General features: G+C 40.6%; 1 protein-coding gene across 1 annotated transcript; it reads right to left on the bottom strand.

Moving 5' to 3' along the window:
* Window positions 1–2,294: 2,294 nt before the first annotated feature.
* Window positions 2,295–18,239, bottom strand: sec22a (SEC22 homolog A, vesicle trafficking protein). The gene is made up of 7 exons (XM_020651254.3): window positions 18,092–18,239; window positions 12,849–13,059; window positions 9,761–9,924; window positions 8,668–8,847; window positions 6,386–6,504; window positions 5,838–5,903; window positions 2,295–5,472 (listed from the first exon to the last, which is right to left on the bottom strand). The coding sequence occupies exons 2-7, from the start codon at window positions 13,028–13,030 to the stop codon at window positions 5,272–5,274; spliced, it is 912 nt and encodes a 303-aa protein (XP_020506910.1). The 5' UTR covers window positions 13,031–13,059; window positions 18,092–18,239; the 3' UTR covers window positions 2,295–5,271.
* Window positions 18,240–18,611: the final 372 nt, after the last annotated feature.

The raw sequence follows: 18,611 nt of genomic DNA, 5'->3' as shown, positions 1-18,611 counted from the left end.
CAGGTATGTCATGATTTCATTTGGGTTCTTTTCTGCTATTCCTCTTGTGTTGGTAGCTCAATAAGAGATTTAGATAAAGGCCTGTTTGTTAGAGATGTTGTCTTTGCTAGCTCAACAGACCACACTTCAAAACTACAAGTGTGGAGCCAAAAGTACAAGATCGTGCTAAGGCCTTAAAAGAAGGAGATGGACCAAAAAGGCATAAACAATACTAATAATAATAGAAATAAGTGACAGTCGGAAATAATAATAATATAATGAGGAAATGCAAATACAAATTGTTTTTAAAAATCCAAAAAATTTTTACAGCTAAAGCAAAATAGTTTCCCCAAGAACGCAACAACCAAAAAAAGGGCCTGACTTACGTATACCTATCAGAGTCAGAACTTATATGTAACAACGAGAGACTAACTTGCAGGCTCTGTCTAAGCCTAACCCAGGGCGGCTGTGGCTCAGTTGGTAGAGTTGGTCATCTCTCAACTGGAAGGTTAGGGGTTCAATCCCCAGCTACATGTACACTGTGTAGTTGTATATGATTAGGATAAGTTACTGGTCACTTTACACAGCAGCCTCTACCATCAGTGTGAATGTGTAGGTGTGGCATGCGATGTAGAAGCACTTTGAATAGTCAGAAGACTAGAAAAGCACCATTTAGTCTCCAAAAATGTTAGAAAACCACCCTAGATCTTTTTTTTTTTAACTCTCCTGGGTCTCCCCTCAGATTATACAGTACATGATCTTTTTTTTCATCAGCATGATGTTAATTCATTAGTCTACCTCTTAGACGTAGGTGGTTTTTCCTCCTTCCAGTGCATGGCTTTACATTTGTTGTCTGTATAGCTTATATCATTTTGGTCTGTCGTTCAACACTGGCCTTGATAATGTAATCTTGATAATGTAATCTTGAAAGTAATCGTGTTTTCTGCAACAATTAACAGCGGTGACGGTCTGCATTGAAAACAGGAATATCAAATATAAAATGCAGTTTATCAAACCATCAACCTTTTTAATTTAAGTTATTGAACAATTATTATTTGAGGAAATATGGATGACTGATATTATTCAAATCAATTTGTAAAATGTCTTAATTCCTTCTTGCAGTTGTCCAAAGTACCCCTGTCTTTAAGATGCAAGATGCTTCCAGTAAGATACTTCTTTGAAAGCTTCCTCGTACATTTGATAAATACCCCTAAGCATTAGAAGGCATTGTGCTTCAACTTTGGATTGGTTTAATGTTTTGGCTCACCAACAGATGGCAGCAACACTACACCACTTGGTTCACTCATGAGGTCCTTTGTCTCCTTATTTTTAAAACATGATTACTGTTTATATATGATGGACGAGGTAGAAGGATCGTGCTAATCAGCTGATTATCAGCCTGAGTGTTTCTTCATCCATTACAGCTTTAATATCTGTATTTATACTGAAGTCAAATCACTGCCTATTACATCTAATGAGTATGAGTTAGGGTCTTGGTTGATAGTTAATTCAATAACTCGTGTTGAGCATTTAAGCAGCATCACTGGAGTTATTGTAATGATGTTTTTTTTTACGTTTTTAATTAAACATCTTTAGGCTACATTTTAAGGTTGTTAATGGAATATGTGGCAGTAGTGATGCAGGAACTATAAGCACTATATGAGGTTGGAGCAAACGAAGTCCTAAGAGCTTCACACGCAATGATTTTGACCATTTCAATCAGCCAACCCATGAAGCCCTGACCGTGTTAGTTTTATCACACATACACACACACAAAGAAATACATTATCGGCTCCACTATTCACTCGTTGCATGTTGAGTTGAAATTGCACTTCAAGTAGTCTTGATGTTACACCTGCGAGCACCCATTTGTCATTAAAATCCAGGTTCTTCCTGTTCATGGCTGTTCCATTAATACACAGCTGGAGAAAATTGCTGTTCCTCGTAATGAGACACCTACAAATAACATCCATTATAATCAGCATATGCATAATACCTCTTGTGCTGCCACTTGTGAGAGAGAAAAGAGAGCAGGCTGAAAAGTGTCTGAATCATGAGGCAATCCGTGTTTGTTGTTGCTCCAAAGAAGGAAAAAAAAAAGACTGATAAAAGTCAATTTGACTTCACTGAACAACTAAAACTACAAAGTCAGGTCAACTTTTTACTCTCAAAAAGTTCAGTTTGGATATCCTCATCAATTTTCCCCCCTCAAAGCTAGCAAACAAGCTTCTGATCACGTTGAATGCTTCATTTAGTGCCAGCAGTGCTATAATGAAAAAGACCACTTCAGTTCTGGTTGAATAATGGACACACTGTTGTGATGATAATGTCTCAGATTTATTTTTTTTAATGTTCCCTTGCTCAGCTCGGAGACAAAAACAAGAGTTCTCTTGAAAGAGCAGATATGTTTCAGGCTGCAGAAGATGCTATCATGAATCAATGTGTCCTAATGTGAAGGAAAAAAAAACAGGACAAAAATCAGACGCACTCAAATATGCAGCTTTCCAACACATTTCATAAAAACTAAATGCACTCTTAGGTGTTCAATTTAAAATGAAATATAACTTTTAAGTTTTCACACCTCGTGTTTGTACTCGCATCATGACTGAGAGACTTCAAAAGACCTGATATCACATTTGAATGAAACAAATTAAAATGTAAAAAAAAATAAAACACAACATACACATAAACACATTCGGTTGTCAGCAGTTCAATCGTTAAGTTTTTAAGACCTGGAAATGATCACATTCACTCCCCTTCCTTGTGTTAACCAGTATTTTATTTTATGTATTTTTTAAATAATGTGAATTTCTCTCTCTGTCTATTTTATGCAACACACCCACAGGACACATCTACTGCTCTTGGAGAAGGAGAAAGTGAACACAAACCATCTGAGCCAGCGAGGCTCGACTGACATCTAATCAAGTCGGAGCCATATTTTGAAGAAAGCCATGAGGTCATGTAGGTGTGGTTCCCTCTGTTCAAGAGTACAACGATGATTCATAAGAGCCTGAAGTCTCCGAGCGATCCCCCTGACAGATCTCTAGTTTAGATGCCAGATGGACATTAAGTGGATTTCAGGGGATGAACTCCCTTTCATTCTCAGTTTAAACTTCTTCCAGTAAGAGAGAGAGAGAGCATTAAAAAAAAAGAGGGACATTTAGATGATCTTGGCACAACTATTGAGCGTTTCATGAACAATGGACAATAATGGCATGACTCAATTCTCCTCCATTTGTTTGCTATTATTTGTACAGGAAATCTTCCAATAAGTCCCTGAACAAATCGCACACAGCCTCACAGCAAAGAGTGAAGCACCTCCTGACTGTAATTATGTTGAATGTGAGCAATGTGCCAATGTCCATTTCAAAAAGGACACTGGGAGTTTTTGTCGTCCTAAGTGGCAGATGCAATCACGGGGGCTCGACGGGAGGAAAAAAAAAACAAAAACATGAGGCCAGAGGCAGCTCAGATGACACGGGCTGCCTCTGGCCTCGACAAAAACACAGCGACACATCTTTACCGCTGCCAACACAGACCTGTTTATTAACATAGTCACTTGACACTGGCATATGCTCGAGGCTGCGTGGGTGAGGAAGTCGGGTATGAATGCTAACAGGCTGTTTCTGTCTACTGGAGTTTCTTTGTGACAGCTAGACGCCCCTCTGCTTAAAAAAAAAAAAAAAAAAAAAAAAAAAAAAAAAGTGAAGCAATCACAAAATGACAAATTGAACTCACACAATTTGCATAATTTTCACTGACCACATGTCACAGAGCAATCAGTCAATAAATAAATAGTCAAATTAAATGTCTAAAATATGACACGAATCTGTTAAATTAAAGTTTGATCAATGACTCCTGAATACAGAATAGACCGAAAACTGAAATGACAGACATGCAGACACACACATACACACACACACAGACACACACACACACAAGGCAGCATTGCATAGTATTAAAATCAAGACAAACACCAGCGTCCAGCACAAGGCCAGGTACATGTGAACACATGTGCAAAAGTGCATGTTACAGGCAGAAAAGAAAACTGGATTTACTGAATATGAGTCGGATAAGGTGGTGTAAACAGAATAGAAGTACATTGAGATTAAAAGCCCAAGACTTTCTATGTTCCCCTCTCCTCAAGGGAGTTGTTTCAGTCCTATTGGTTGAAAATTCTGTTGAACATTATTTATTTTTTTAGCCAGGGATTATTAAAGTATCACTCCTGGACCTTCAGTCAAGTTTACATATGTTGATGGCCAGGATGAACTGAATAAGGTTAGTATTGAACCTCCATGACTTGTGTCTTTAACTTGAGTATCAAAGACTGTCCAACACAGAAAGCTGTTTCCATGTTTCAAATGCTCAAACTCTTAAGAGTTAAAGAGTTAAAAGCACTGCATCTTAAAGACCTTCTTATTCTTTAGTATGCAACTCCAAGCGTGGGCGAGCTGTTGAATAATACCACTTATATCTCCCAGTTTTGATCTGACAGGTCTGCAGAAAGCATCAATCTTAAAGCTTTACCACAGCAAGTAAAGACGTTAGCGCTACGGTCCGGATTGAAGGAAGGTCCAAGACATGTCTAAAGAGAGTCGTCAATTGTAGTTTGTCAGATTAGTTTTAGCTCGCATTTTATTTCAGCAGTGATTTTGTAAACTAGCCATGTGTTGATATATTCAGATTCTGCCCAATTATTATGTTTTTTAAATTCTAGTAAGCTTTCTTTGAGGAATCTTAAAACATTTTTAAATTGAAAAACATTCAAAAAAACAGTCTGAATGACAGATCTCTTCTTCTGGATGTCATCTTAGTTTTGAATCGGTGTCTGTTTTTAGAATGATTCAGGTTGAAAGTTGAGCAGTATGAGTTATAACAGGCTGTGTCTGATATTGATTTACGGAGAATATGCGTAGAAAAAAAAAAAAAGAGTTGGTCCTGAACTATGGCCACCATGACAGAGAGTAAATGTAAATATCTTTGTTGGAAAACTACTCCTGAAACCATTCCATGTAGTTCCATCGATGATGATGGCCGGGGGGGGGGGGGGGTTAGGGGTTCTTCCACGTCCACACTGAGCGCTGTCACTGTCAGCTGGTGCTGAGATGTGATGAAGCGGCAATGTTTTTGGTTTCTCTTTTGGAGCTGAGACCATTCTTTTTTTGTTGTTGTTGTTGTTGTCGTCCCCGGATGTCCAGGTCCGTCTCTGCTGCATGTCCAGACCATGTGCGACACATCGGACTTCATCAGTCTGTTTGTCCTTTTTGTTGTTGTTTCAAAGTCTTTATGTCAGACGTTGTAGTCCGGCGCTTTCCCCAGCGGTTGTCTCAGTCTGATCTGCAGAGTCATGAAGGCCCCCACGGACACATGGAAGAGGATCTGCCACATGTTTCTCAGTTCATACAGATACATGTTGGACAGGCAGATGAGTGCAAACGCCAGGAAGGACTTGCTGTCTCTCCAGATGGAGAAGTAGGCAAACAGGTAGCACTGAAAGGAGAATAGAACAGAGGAGTTGGAATGCTGCTCGGGTTTTGGACCGACATTGAGCGGTGACATGTTTTCATTTTGGATGCCCTTCATGGGACAATGAGTCTGCTCACCAACTAAGAAATGTGATAACTTTGCCCCCCCCCCCCCCCCATGAGGTCGACCAATTTGTGGCGCTCCATTAGGTATGAGGAGCTGCACAAAAGGAGCTGATGAAAATGTTTTAGAGAAGGTGGTGGGGTTGAAAGGCATTGAGCTTTTGCTAATGTTAGTCTGGCTGACAGGCTGCTGAGCTGTAAAGTGCAGGGCTGTTAGTCAGCCAGTCAGCCGGTGACGGGCTGCTCTTACCGCAGACTATCACTTACCTGATACAGACAGGCTGCTGTGCCGAGGAAGAAGGCAATCACATAATTAAAGTCTTCATCGTCATTCTGAAAAAGAAAGAGATTACTTTTAGGTACTATTCATCCGTGTTTAGACAAAGCATCAAGAAAGCATTATGACAGGAGCATTCAGATGTCCCTGATATTCATCAAGTCTCATCTACTTACAAGAATGAGGTGACATTTACAGAGAAAAGTGTGATCATCAAATGTCAGACTGACCCTAATGTGCACCAAAGTAAGGGATGAATTTGATGAAAAAGGAAAAATCACCTCATGTTTGTTGCCCAATCAGACTTTTTTGAAGCAGTGTCACAAGATCTCATTAATTGACTGACTGCAGCCCACGTCGACTGTAACATGCCACCTGGTTTATAAATGGCCACAAAAGTATTATGTAATATGATTTTTCTAACTAGAAATGAGACAAATACCCGGGCTAAGATTTGAGAGTGGTTGGTGCTAATGACACTCTGCACAATGCTGACTTGAAGTTTCAGGCTGTATGGAATCAGAATTTCTCTCCTCACCTGTAATATGCTCTCTATGGCATGGACGCCTCTCAGCAGGTTCAGGCCTCCACAGAGGACGCTGAGCACACAGGACACGATGCCTGGAAGAGTCACCGGCTCCAACATCTGAGTGGGAGCTGGATGACAGACAGCACAGCGTATCACTGACTCAGCAAAACGTGCCTTTGCATATAAGTTACAAAAGCAAGAGAAAAAAATCGTTCAAATAATATAACACAAACTGAAATGCAATTATTACTAGGACAAAAGCATGAATCCTCAAAAAGAACTGATAAGCCAGACTCCGCTGTTTTAAAAAAAAAAAAATCTTCGTCCTCCAAAACATTCTCGCATAGTAACAAGAGTGATGCGTCACTATTATCAGATGAGCGTACTTTATCCTCCAGAACTAAAATGATTTATGCTCCCAGAAACAAAGACTGGCAAGGGCACGCAGCAGAGAGTGAACAAAGTGTGGAGAGCGGCTCTGAAGAGGATGTCAGGGGGAACGTAACAGCTCTAAGTGACCTGAGGTGGCATCGCTCACCGAGGGGAAGCTGAGGTTTGACGGTGCGAAGAAAAGGGGGGACGTTTTGAGAGCAAGTGAGGGTCAGGGGATCTGGACCACAGAGCCACAGTGGAGCTGTTTGAGGATATATCTGTTTATATGACTTTTTATTTGTCTTATTTCTTTATGTGGTGGAACAGATTCTATGTAGCTGATAAGCACATTGAGTTGATCTAAGAAGCAAGTCATTAGTTAGATTGGACATTGGCCCAATTTGTATGTTGCCCTGCTTTGAACTGTTTCTTGCAATATCTCTCTGTTCAGCGCAGTTTAGAGAAAACTAATTTTAAATGATAACAAGGTTAGCAGAAAATGTCCTTCCTTTCTCAAAGGAAGAAAGTGCAACATCTTACACATAAATAAAACAGAAATCAAGTATATCCTCTGTAAATATCTCTGAGTCATGACTGTCTACAGTGAGTGAGACATGCGAGTCCTGCCAGCTGTGTTGTTGTTGTCGAAGCCGTGTTTACATCGTGTTTACATCATGTTTACATGGACGTGACGACCGGCTCCTCCCCTTGTGTATATTCATGCAAATGTGAGGGGAGGGGTGGTGCATTGCAGAGGCTTCAGAATGATGGAGATGTGGCCAAACAGAAGTTTGTTTTGGTTTCATGCTGGTGCTCAAGGGCGACATCTACTGGATCAAAAAAAAAAAAAAAAAAGAAATCACACATTCTACCTAATGTGCGCTTCAGTAATGAGCCTTTTGTATTGTTTTGCAACACACCTGTTTGCAGAAACTCATTCTCCTTTAAAGCTTAAGGCTTACTATGCTACTTTAAGGGCAGGTTTTAAGACCAAAACAATTGCTCTTGGACATTTGGACGCACTTCCTTCATCCCTCAGCCTCAACACTTCCACTGCTCCTCCCATTCTGTTTCATCAGCATGTGACTGTGAGACGGGGAGCGGCAGACAAGTGCTGACAAACGTCTGAAAACAAGGTTCTGGGATCAATTTCAAGTGAGTGTACGCCATCTCAAAGTTAATTAGGTTGTTATCTGTTTGTCATTTTAGGCAAAAGAAAAAAAAAACGATTTGGTTTGGAAAGTCTAACGACTCTCCGCCATTATGCCCCTTAAATAAGTGTCCCTGAGCGAGCGGGGCCATCTTGCTTCCCCCTCGTTGTGGCAGGGCTAAAAGTTAAAGAAAAAAAACCACTTCTGAAACATGTTTGAGCCTCTGAGTGAAACACAAACAAGCTGAAGGAAACGCCGTCCTGTCAGCGTGAACACAGACCTGAGAAAAACTAATCAAGAGGGAGTTTGACTTCGCTCTCATTTGAGGAAGGCATTACTCTACAATATGATTACGTAGGGTGAATTTGATTTTTGCTGTATTAAAATTCGCAATATCACACATTAACCCTTAAACTCTAAGTGATCTGCAGGCCAAGTCATAGTCTACCTTCAAACATTAAGACGGGCATATGGAATATATCACAGGTTTTCATACAAAAGGATATAAACAATGACAGGTTCATCAAAGCATCCAGCATCTTATACAGGTGTAGTAAAGGATTCAGTATTCTGAGGGAAACTACTTGCGACCTTCGTCTGTCATTGTGTTACTAAGGCCGGTGCTACAAGTGTTAATAGTGCCAAGTAATGAGAGTCAGATTAGACGAGATAACTCCTTATTGATCTCCAGGATGGAAATGAAGTAGGTACTCATATTACAAAACCTCTTTCATACTTGGATAGAGCGCGTCTGTGTGTGTGTCCTACCTATGCCTTTGTATTTAGAGGACGTGTGCATTGAGAATCCGTTGATGGCCCGCAGGTCCTCATGGGAGAGCTGGTAGGGCGGTCGCAGCTTGATCTCTGTCTGCATGTCAGCCAGGTTGATCCTGGTGGACAGGGAGCGCGGGCTGTTGTAGCGCTGTTTGGTTTTCTGGATGAAGGTGTCTGATGGATCAGAGGCAACACAAGGTGGTAAATGACACGGGGAATGAAACGAGAACCTGTGTGTAAGAGAAGGACTCTAAAAGAAGTGTCAGAGTTCGGTCTTATTGGATTGTAGTTTAACAGTTCAAGTTTTTAAGTGTCTTGTTTTAGCTTTTCAAAATGTGATTCTTTACAGTTTTGTTATGTTTTAATTTAATTTTAATTTCAAATAGAATATCTCTGATTTTTAGATTGTTGGCTGTGAAAGACATTTGAACATTTCCATTTGGCCTTTAGATCTCACAACCGACATTCTGCATTCTCTCACATGAAGCCCTGTTCAGACTGCCGTTTCAAGCTGTGATATTTACGACTCTGCGACGTTTCACATTCAATCTGAATGTCACAGAGGCGTAATGGGGGGGACAAAGGGATCCCACCTCTGTGCTGTCTTTGGAGGTAGTAACAGAGGCCATTTTAGAGGATCCTGCAGGGGAGTTTGGATGTATGCTGGAAATACTTTTCATGAAATGCTGTTCCTCATTTTTTGGTACAAACTGTTTTTTTTTTCTGTTTTCAGAACTTGAAAAACTTTGGAGAAACCTTTCTGCTCAGTTTTTTTTTTTTAACACATAGAGGAAAAATAACAACCCGTCACCAGAAAGGGAAAATAAGAAAGCCCAAGATTTCCTAGTCCACAAAGGCAACACAAATTGCACATCTATTTGAAAAAAAATTGCTTCATTTTGTGGGCCAATTTTGTAGAAATCATGACACATTCTTCATTTTGGGATGGATCCTTTCCCCCCAGAATCCCTGATAAGAAAATATGCTCTTGCTTTTTTCGACTCGGGGGGACAGCATCATAAATTTTAACCATGTGATGGCAGTCACTAACAGTCTGAAACACGCTGTAAAACTCAATGAAGCTCACCAAATTCAATAAAGGAGTACGGCCGCACGGCACTGCTGATTCGTTTGGTGTCATAGGTGACGATAAACTCCTTCTGCAGCTCGTCCAGGAAGCAGAAGGCCAGCACATTGGGGTAGTTTGCGGTGCACACCATCAAGTATCCAACACCCAGAGCGCTAGTAAAACTGGAACACACACACATGCAGTAACATTACAGCTTTTATACCACACTATTCTTTTCTCTTGACAAAAAAAAAAAAAACCCTGGGAAACTGTAATTGGGACACCAAGCAAAGCACAGCACAGATTTCAGGACAACAACAAACACAATGGCATCATTTCTGTTCCAGCTTGTTGCTGCTCTACACTAAGAACAAACACTATTTCAGAACATTTGTGCCTAAAATTCACACTTTCACAGCTAATTAAACACACAAAAAACCACAGTCACATTCATATGCACCTCAGCAGACACGTTATCTTTTGGGCCTGCGGTGTTAATGGATACACAGAGCACAAATTAAATTCCCCAGACACAAAGACTTCTGCATTATCTGAATAGCTCAGAGAATAATTTAGGGGAAATTTGGTTATCACAACACCGTCTAAATTGATGTGGAACCAAAATGTCAACAAATGGTACAGACGGATGTGATGATTATCATGTGGCCCGACAAAATACAAACAAAAAAAAAGCCCCAAAAGTATGTGAGGAATGAGGGTGAATAAGTCACTGTGTTGATGCAGAGCCATAGAACTGATAAATACACATCGATTTCAAAGGAGGCGTACGAGTAACTTACTCTCCTAATGTAAAATGATGGTTGCCTCCAGTTTCACAGCAGTGGAAAACACACATTCTCTTCACAGTTAATAAACAATTTCAAGTTTCTTCTGTTATCACTATGTGTTGGGAATATTTTTCTAGCAGTAGGTAAGTTGTGTTCAATTATTTAGCTTCTCTCAGGAGCAGACTTCTAAAAGTTCTTCACAAGAAAATAAACTACGATGTAGGAGCCACGACTTCAAAGACCCGGTCTCCTTTAGCCCGGAGGGAACAAGAAACCAACAAGCCCTGATCAGAAGAGCTCAGAATCCAGACGACCATAAGAGTTTACCAGGCAGGTCATGCCTAACCATGTAGGGAACAAAGACAGAAATGTTGAGGAAAACAGTTTGTGTCTTGCATCAACAAGTGCGCCATTGTCCTTCTAGTGGACACGTTTATTTCCACTTATCATGACAGTGTCCTGACAGGATGCACAGACAAGTAGTGCCTGTAAGATTTCACTACTGCCGTATCATGAAGCGTTCTAACTGAACGCCTGCTGGATGGTTGTTTTTCATAGAATTTCTAAACTGGCCACAAACAAGGAGCCGAGTCATGCAATTTTGAGCTGAACTTTAGTCATACACCCTGAACTTTGCTGAAAACCTTATTTTCTACCCGTCACTTGCATTGAGGCAGCTGATGTATGAAACTTAAATGAGGGTGTTTCTATATAAATGAGGCGGGAGTTGGCTGGAGGGATCTGATTGGGAGCTGAAAGTTACTGGGTGCAGTAAGTTTTGTGACAAAAAACAGCCCACTTGCTATTGACGAGGGTAGATTTTAAAACTTGGATATGATACCAGTTCAAATTTAACTATATTGAAATTATATAATTATATCTTGAATTATTAAAATTTAAATACTTTATTAATCCCTGAGGTAAATTCTTACACTTAGTTATTGAGAGACATGCTTCTCACATGTGCACAAACAGAACCTGCGGACAATTGGAGACATGTCAGAGTGGGGCTACTACACAGGGAGCCCACCAGAGAGGTTGGGGCCTTGCTCAAGGGCACTTTGGCAGTACTCAGGAAGTGCCATGGCTCTTCTTCAGCTACTAGAACAACTTCCATATTTTTTGGTCCGCACCGGGACTTGAACAGGCGGTTCCCAACCCAAGTCCCTACAGACTGAGTCAAAATGCTGGATATCATAAACTTACTGCTGAATAAAATATTTTTTATGAAGTTGACAAAAGTGTGGTGCCAGTAGCCTAGTGGTTAGTTTGTGTGCCCCATGCACAGAGGCTGTAGTCCTCCAAGCGTTCAGAAAAATAAACCTTCAAAAAAAAAATTAAGTTGACAAGTGTCAGTCATACATCAGGGGTACAGCTGCTACCTGTGTTTTTGCATAATTATGAGTTCCAGCATGAATACATTTAAATACATTTTAAAAGCAAAGTCATTTATGTTAAGGTCACTGCAAAGTCCTATACTCGGTATATTCTAAATCCATGTATAACACGACTTGTATACCAGGCTTGAAAAGAAAAGAGACACTTTGTCCCAAAGAGGTCCAAACAAAGTCACCTATAAAGCTATTAACTCTATACACTCTCGTCCTGCTTTCATGACAGACCCCTTTCAAAGCCTTCAGAGACCCAGAGTATCACAGAGTAGATTAACCTGTGACTTTAAACACTGGCTGCATCACTCTGACCTTCACTCTCTTCTGACTCTGACCCCTCTCTTCTTCAGATGCTCTGAGCTCTGTTGATTAGAGAGACTCTTATCAAACGGAAACTTTGGTGGTTGAACGGTATGGCCGGCTCATTAACTGCAGATGCAGAGTTTTTTAGCTAATTCGCTCCGTCTTAATGGGACTAATTAGCGCGATCCAAAATAGTGTGCTTGAGAGAGTTTCAAAGCATTTCCCTGAGCACCAGTGGGGCTTTTAGGAACAGTTTGAGACCTCAAACGGTAGCCGAACTGTCAAATCACTCAAATGAAAAGGCGTTTTTCCATCAAAGTTATTTTAGAAAGGGTCAAGAAGAGCGAGAAAACTGTTGAGTAGAAAACTGCTTAAGCGTCACATCAGGAGACGCATGTAATTATCTAAGCCTCCAAAATTAAACTGGAAATACTCTCGATTACAAGATGTCTTTAATGAATTCAATAAAATTCAAACGATGCTGTTCTTACCCTGCAAGTACGCAGCGCTCTCCAAAATTAAAAGGGTATCATTACTGGCTTATTCTTCACGTTTAGTTAATGTGTGGTCCCTTTAAAAATCACAACCATTGGGGTTTTAAAATAGACATCCCATATGACGTACTTGACATTATATGGTCCAGTCTTCAGTGTGCAGCGGTCGGGAAACTGGCCGAGTTTCTTGGAGAGACCTTTCAGGTTCTTCTTGGTTTCCTGCAGCTCTTTGTCCTGCTCATAGTCAGTCGATGCGGAGAGCGGCAGGCCGTCTCCGACCCGGACCACGGAGGCAAACAACACCATCGACATCTTACAGCTCTGAATATCTCATTGAAGGCCTGCAAGTAAATACAAACAGAGAAAGCTTGTTGAGGTGTAGCAAAGATATGAGCTAAGTTTGAGCTTTTATTCACTGCTTTAAGGATCTTCATTTCAGCAGAAAAAACAACAACTTTTAATTCAAGGGTCAAGTAACACTCAGAGGGGGCTTCCAAAGTTTGAAATATTACCTTTAAAAGACGTAAATACTTGTTTAAACACACTTTGCTTTTCTGATCATTCATTTTATTTTGCAACTACAATAACTGTTAACCAAACATAACTGCATTGTCGAACAGAAGTTATATAGTTCATGCTGTTATCTAGTGTTGTAGAAGTCATCTTGTCTCGGTCTAGGACTGGGCGGACTCTGGATTTGAACTCAAGACCAGTCAAAACCACCACTGATAGGCTATTTTTCCACGGCACCACTGTGATGAAAAGGAAATGCTGATTTCTAGAAGAACAAAGAACTTCAATTCAATCATAGTTTGATTTTTATCCCCCGGTTATGGCAGCAACCACCGGTGTTACGGTTTAAGTGGGGCACACCTGCTGCACACAAGATGATGATTTGTCAGTGATATCTATGTGATAGCTTGGTCTTGTCTCGGTCTCGGAGCACTCTGGTATAGGGTATGACTCGGTCTCGTTTAGTGTGGTCTTGACTACAACACTATTGTTATTAATAAACCTGAAATGTGCATATAAAAAGCATAAATCTGCAATAATACTGTAGGAGTGCAGACCAATTGGGTGGGTCTGCAATGTCCTAAAATTTAAAATTGCAAATAATCTTTTCTTTCACAACTTTCTGCTTAAAGTGTTTTTCTACATACAGTATGCCCCATTCATATACTTTGCACTCCTATCAATTTCCTTAAAGTAATATCTACTTTATGACAACAAACATTTCAATTTGTTACCAATTCTTTTAGCTGTTTTCATTCATTTTTTGATCTGTTATCAGTCCCTGTTTCCATGGTTAAGTCAATGTGGTAACCTTTGATCTAGCAGAAGGTCTTACTTTATTTCAAAATAAAAGCATGCTTAAATTCAAACAGCGAGTCAAGTACTCTCCGCTTAAGACAGTACAAATATTCTAATTAAATGTCTAACAAAATTGAATTCATAAATGTGAAATAGTAGCCTTTCAAACTTGTTATTAGAAATTTGATTAATCATGATTCACTATAGAAATGTAGCGATTAAAACTGGTAACCATTTGACAGCCCTAGTTAATAGACATTTAAGAGTGTGAACACATTGGATTAACTAAACTTAAGATAAGGCAATAAAATGAAAATGTCAGGTAACGTTTGCTGCTCTAAACACTAAACACATCAGGCTAGCAGGTCAGATCATGCAGGACCCATCACACGCTCTCTTCCCGGCGTTTGAGTGGCTCCCTTCAAGACGCCGGCTTAGCTGTCCCTGCTGCAGGCCACAGAGGAGAAGAGCAACCTTTTTTCCTAGGGCTGTCCAGCTCCTCAACTCCTGTCCCAGATGTGATAAGGTTTATTATGTGCTCAAATGGCATTCAAAAAACTGTTGTCTTCATAAACTAAAATGTGTCAGTGTAATTTCAGCAGCATAAGTTTATTGATTTATTTTTTTACAATGTTTAACTTGTTATTAAAAAGTAACCTGAGCAGGTGTACAAGTCTGAACTGTCGATGCTGCACTTAGCCCAATGTGTAAAAGGGAAATTCTAAATGTTCCTAATAAAGAAAAAAAGTGTTGCATCAGGTCCCTTTGCTGTACTGAAAATGTACCGAACCAAAGCTTCAAAACTTGGAACCGTAACGAACCGAAATTTTTATGTACCATTACACCCCTAATATATTAGTTCTGTTGTTCCATTATTCACCATGCACATTATTAACTTATCATTTAGTACTACTACTGATACTACTACTACACACAGTTCTGTTTACATCTGGTCATTACTACACATAGTTCTGTTTACATCTGGTCACTACAACACATAGTTCTGTTTACATCTGGTCACTACTACACATAGTTCTGTTTACATCTGGTCATTACTACACACAGTTCTGTTTACATCTGGTCACTACAACACATAGTTCTGTTTACATCTGGTCATTACTACACACAGTTCTGTTTACATCTGGTCACTACTACACATAGTTCTGTTTACATCTGGTCATTACTACACATAGTTCTGTTTACATCTGGTCACTACAACACATAGTTCTGTTTACATCTGGTCACTACTACACACAGTTCTGTTTACATCTGGTCACTACTACACATAGTTCTGTTTACATCTGGTCACTACTGCACATAGTTCTGTTTACATCTGTTAGTCCGATCACTGTCCACTCATATCTACTCTTTTTATATTTTGTATTTTTAAGTTAAGTTTAAGCTTTCAGTTGTATTTAAATTGACACTTTATATTTTAGGTTTAAAATGCTTCGTCTACTTGCACTGTTGTTAATTTACTGCTCTGTGTGCCTTTGAATTGCCCCCTGGGGACAAATAAAGTGTCATGAACTGAACAGAGAGTGTGTTACAGTCTATGGTTGGGGGGGTCGGTTGAACAGACAGTGTGTTACAGTCTATGGTTGGGGGGGTCGGTTGAACAGACAGTGTGTTACAGTCTATGGTTGGGGGGGTCGGTTGAACAGAAGGTGTGTTACAGTCTATGGTTGGGGGGTCGGTTGAACAGAGAGTGTGTTACAGTCTATGGTTGGGGGGTCGGTTGAACAGAGTGTGTGTTACAGTCTATGGTTGGGGGTCGGTTGAACAGAGAGTGTGTTACAGTCTATGGTTGGGGGGTCGGTTGAACAGAGAGTGTGTTACAGTCTATGGTTGGGGGGTCGGTTGAACAGAGAGTGTGTTACAGTCTATGGTTGGGGGGTCGGTTGAACAGAGAGTGTGTTACAGTCTATGGTTGGGGGGTCGGTTGAACAGACAGTGTGTTACAGTCTATGGTTAGGGGGTCGGTTGAACAGAGAGTGTGTTACAGTCTATGGTTGGGGGGGGTCGGTTGAACAGAGAGTGTGTTACAGTCTATGGTTGGAGGTTGGTTGAACAGAGAGTGTGTTACAGTCTCTGGTTGGGGGGTTGGTTGAACAGAGAGTGTGTTACAGTCTATGGTTGGGGGTCGGTTGAACAGACAGTGTGTTACAGTCTATGGTTGGGGGGGTCGGTTGAACAGAGAGTGTGTTACAGTCTATGGTTGGGGGTCGGTTGAACAGACAGTGTGTTACAGTCTATGGTTGGAGATTGGTTGAACAGAGAGTGTGTTACAGTCTATGGTTGGAGGTTGGTTGAACAGACAGTGTGTTACAGTCTATGGTTGGAGGTTGGTTGAACAGAGAGTGTGTTACAGTCTATGGTTGGAGGTTGGTTGAACAGACAGTGTGTTACAGTCTATGGTTGGAGGTTGGTTGAACAGACAGTGTGTTACAGTCTATGGTTGGAGGTCGGTTGAACAGACAGTGTGTTACAGTCTATGGTTGGAGGTTGGTTGAACAGACAGTGTGTTACAGTCTATGGTTGGGGGTCGGTTGAACAGAGAGTGTGTTACAGTCTATGGTTGGAGGTTGGTTGAACAGACAGTGTGTTACAGTCTATGGTTGGAGGTTGGTTGAACAGACAGTGTGTTACAGTCTATGGTTGGAGGTTGGTTGAACAGAGAGTGTGTTACAGTCTATGGTTGGGGGTCGGTTGAACAGACAGTGTGTTACAGTCTATGGTTAGGGGGTCGGTTGAACAGAGAGTGTGTTACAGTCTATGGTTGGGGGGGGTCGGTTGAACAGAGAGTGTGTTACAGTCTATGGTTGGAGGTTGGTTGAACAGAGAGTGTGTTACAGTCTCTGGTTGGGGGGTTGGTTGAACAGAGAGTGTGTTACAGTCTATGGTTGGGGGTCGGTTGAACAGACAGTGTGTTACAGTCTATGGTTGGGGGGGTCGGTTGAACAGAGAGTGTGTTACAGTCTATGGTTGGGGGTCGGTTGAACAGACAGTGTGTTACAGTCTATGGTTGGAGGTTGGTTGAACAGACAGTGTGTTACAGTCTGTGGTTGGAGGTTGGTTGAACAGACAGTGTGTTACAGTCTATGGTTGGAGGTTGGTTGAACAGACAGTGTGTTACAGTCTGTGGTTGGAGGTTGGTTGAACAGACAGTGTGTTACAGTCTATGGTTGGAGGTTGGTTGAACAGACAGTGTGTTACAGTCTATGGTTGGAGGTCGGTTGAACAGAGAGTGTGTTACAGTCTGTGGTTGGAGGTTGGTTGAACAGACAGTGTGTTACAGTCTGTGGTTGGAGGTCGGTTGAACAGAGAGTGTGTTACAGTCTGTGGTTGGAGGTTGGTTGAACAGACAGTGTGTTACAGTCTATGGTTGGGGGTCGGTTGAACAGAAGGTGTGTTACAGTCTATGGTTGGAGGTTGGTTGAACAGACAGTGTGTTACAGTCTATGGTTGGGGGTTGGTTGAACAGAGAGTGTGTTACAGTCTGTGGTTGGGGGTCGGTTGAACAGAAGGTGTGTTACAGTCTATGTTTGGGGGTCGGCTGCAGCAGCACCATGGACAGCTCCACACTGAATAAAGGGGCGTTGTAAGGAAGCGCTATCGTGACGTACTTTTACTAAAAACGAATGGGAAAACGTGGATATACAACACACTATCTTGCTGAAAACCTTACCTTTCTATAAACAGAGCACAGCAACACATTACAAGCTCGCAAAGACAGAACGTTTCCACTTGTTAGCTGACATTAGCAGGCAGCTAAAGGAGGGAGGAGACCGCTGTTGTTGGAGCATTTAAGATACATTTAACCGACCGCTTTGTGTTCATATTCTTCGGACGTTTTCTCCAACATGTGCAGGAAATCTGCCTTTCGAAAACCCACCAAAAACAAGCATGCATCATGCAAAGTAATTCACGTAGCCACCGTTAGCAGCTAAGCGTGCTACCGTTAGCATGCTAGGAAGCTAACTTTGCTACATTGCAAACACACCTCAGGTGGAAGCTATTACTGACCCCGAATCACGTGTTTGAACGACCGATTTTATTTACCTGGAAAACGGGTGTAGCATCATGTAGACATCCTTGGTTTGCAGATGTGAAACTAACCAGAGTAAAAAGAGGCAGCTAGCAAACAGTGCTGTGATTCCTCCCTTCCTGACGTTTACGTGGCTGTTTCGCTGTGCATTGTGGGTAGAGAAAACCTCTCATAAGCATCGCAGAGCATCAGATTTTAAATGGTATTTGGATGGTAGAGGGGATTCAATAGATTATTTAAATGCAAATTAAATTTGTGAATAAATAATAAATATAATTATCATTAATTATTATTATTATTATTATTATTATTATTATTAATAATAATAATAATAATAATAATAATAATAATAATAATAATAATTATTATTATTATAATAATTATAATTATAATATAATAAATAATATCAGGATCTTCCGTGAAAATCTTTTAAAAGCACAAACGACTTCCTTTTTTTTTAAAGTTAGATTTCTGAGTTATATCTCTTTATTTGTTCTTCATTCTCTTAACTTGTGGTCTCACTTTCTCATTAAT

This window comes from Labrus bergylta, chromosome 13 (assembly GCF_963930695.1).
Source record: "Labrus bergylta chromosome 13, fLabBer1.1, whole genome shotgun sequence".
Taxonomy (NCBI): Eukaryota; Metazoa; Chordata; class Actinopteri; order Labriformes; family Labridae; genus Labrus; species Labrus bergylta.
The sequence above is the reverse complement of the archived record's forward strand: the minus strand, read 5'-3'. Positions and strand labels throughout refer to the sequence as shown.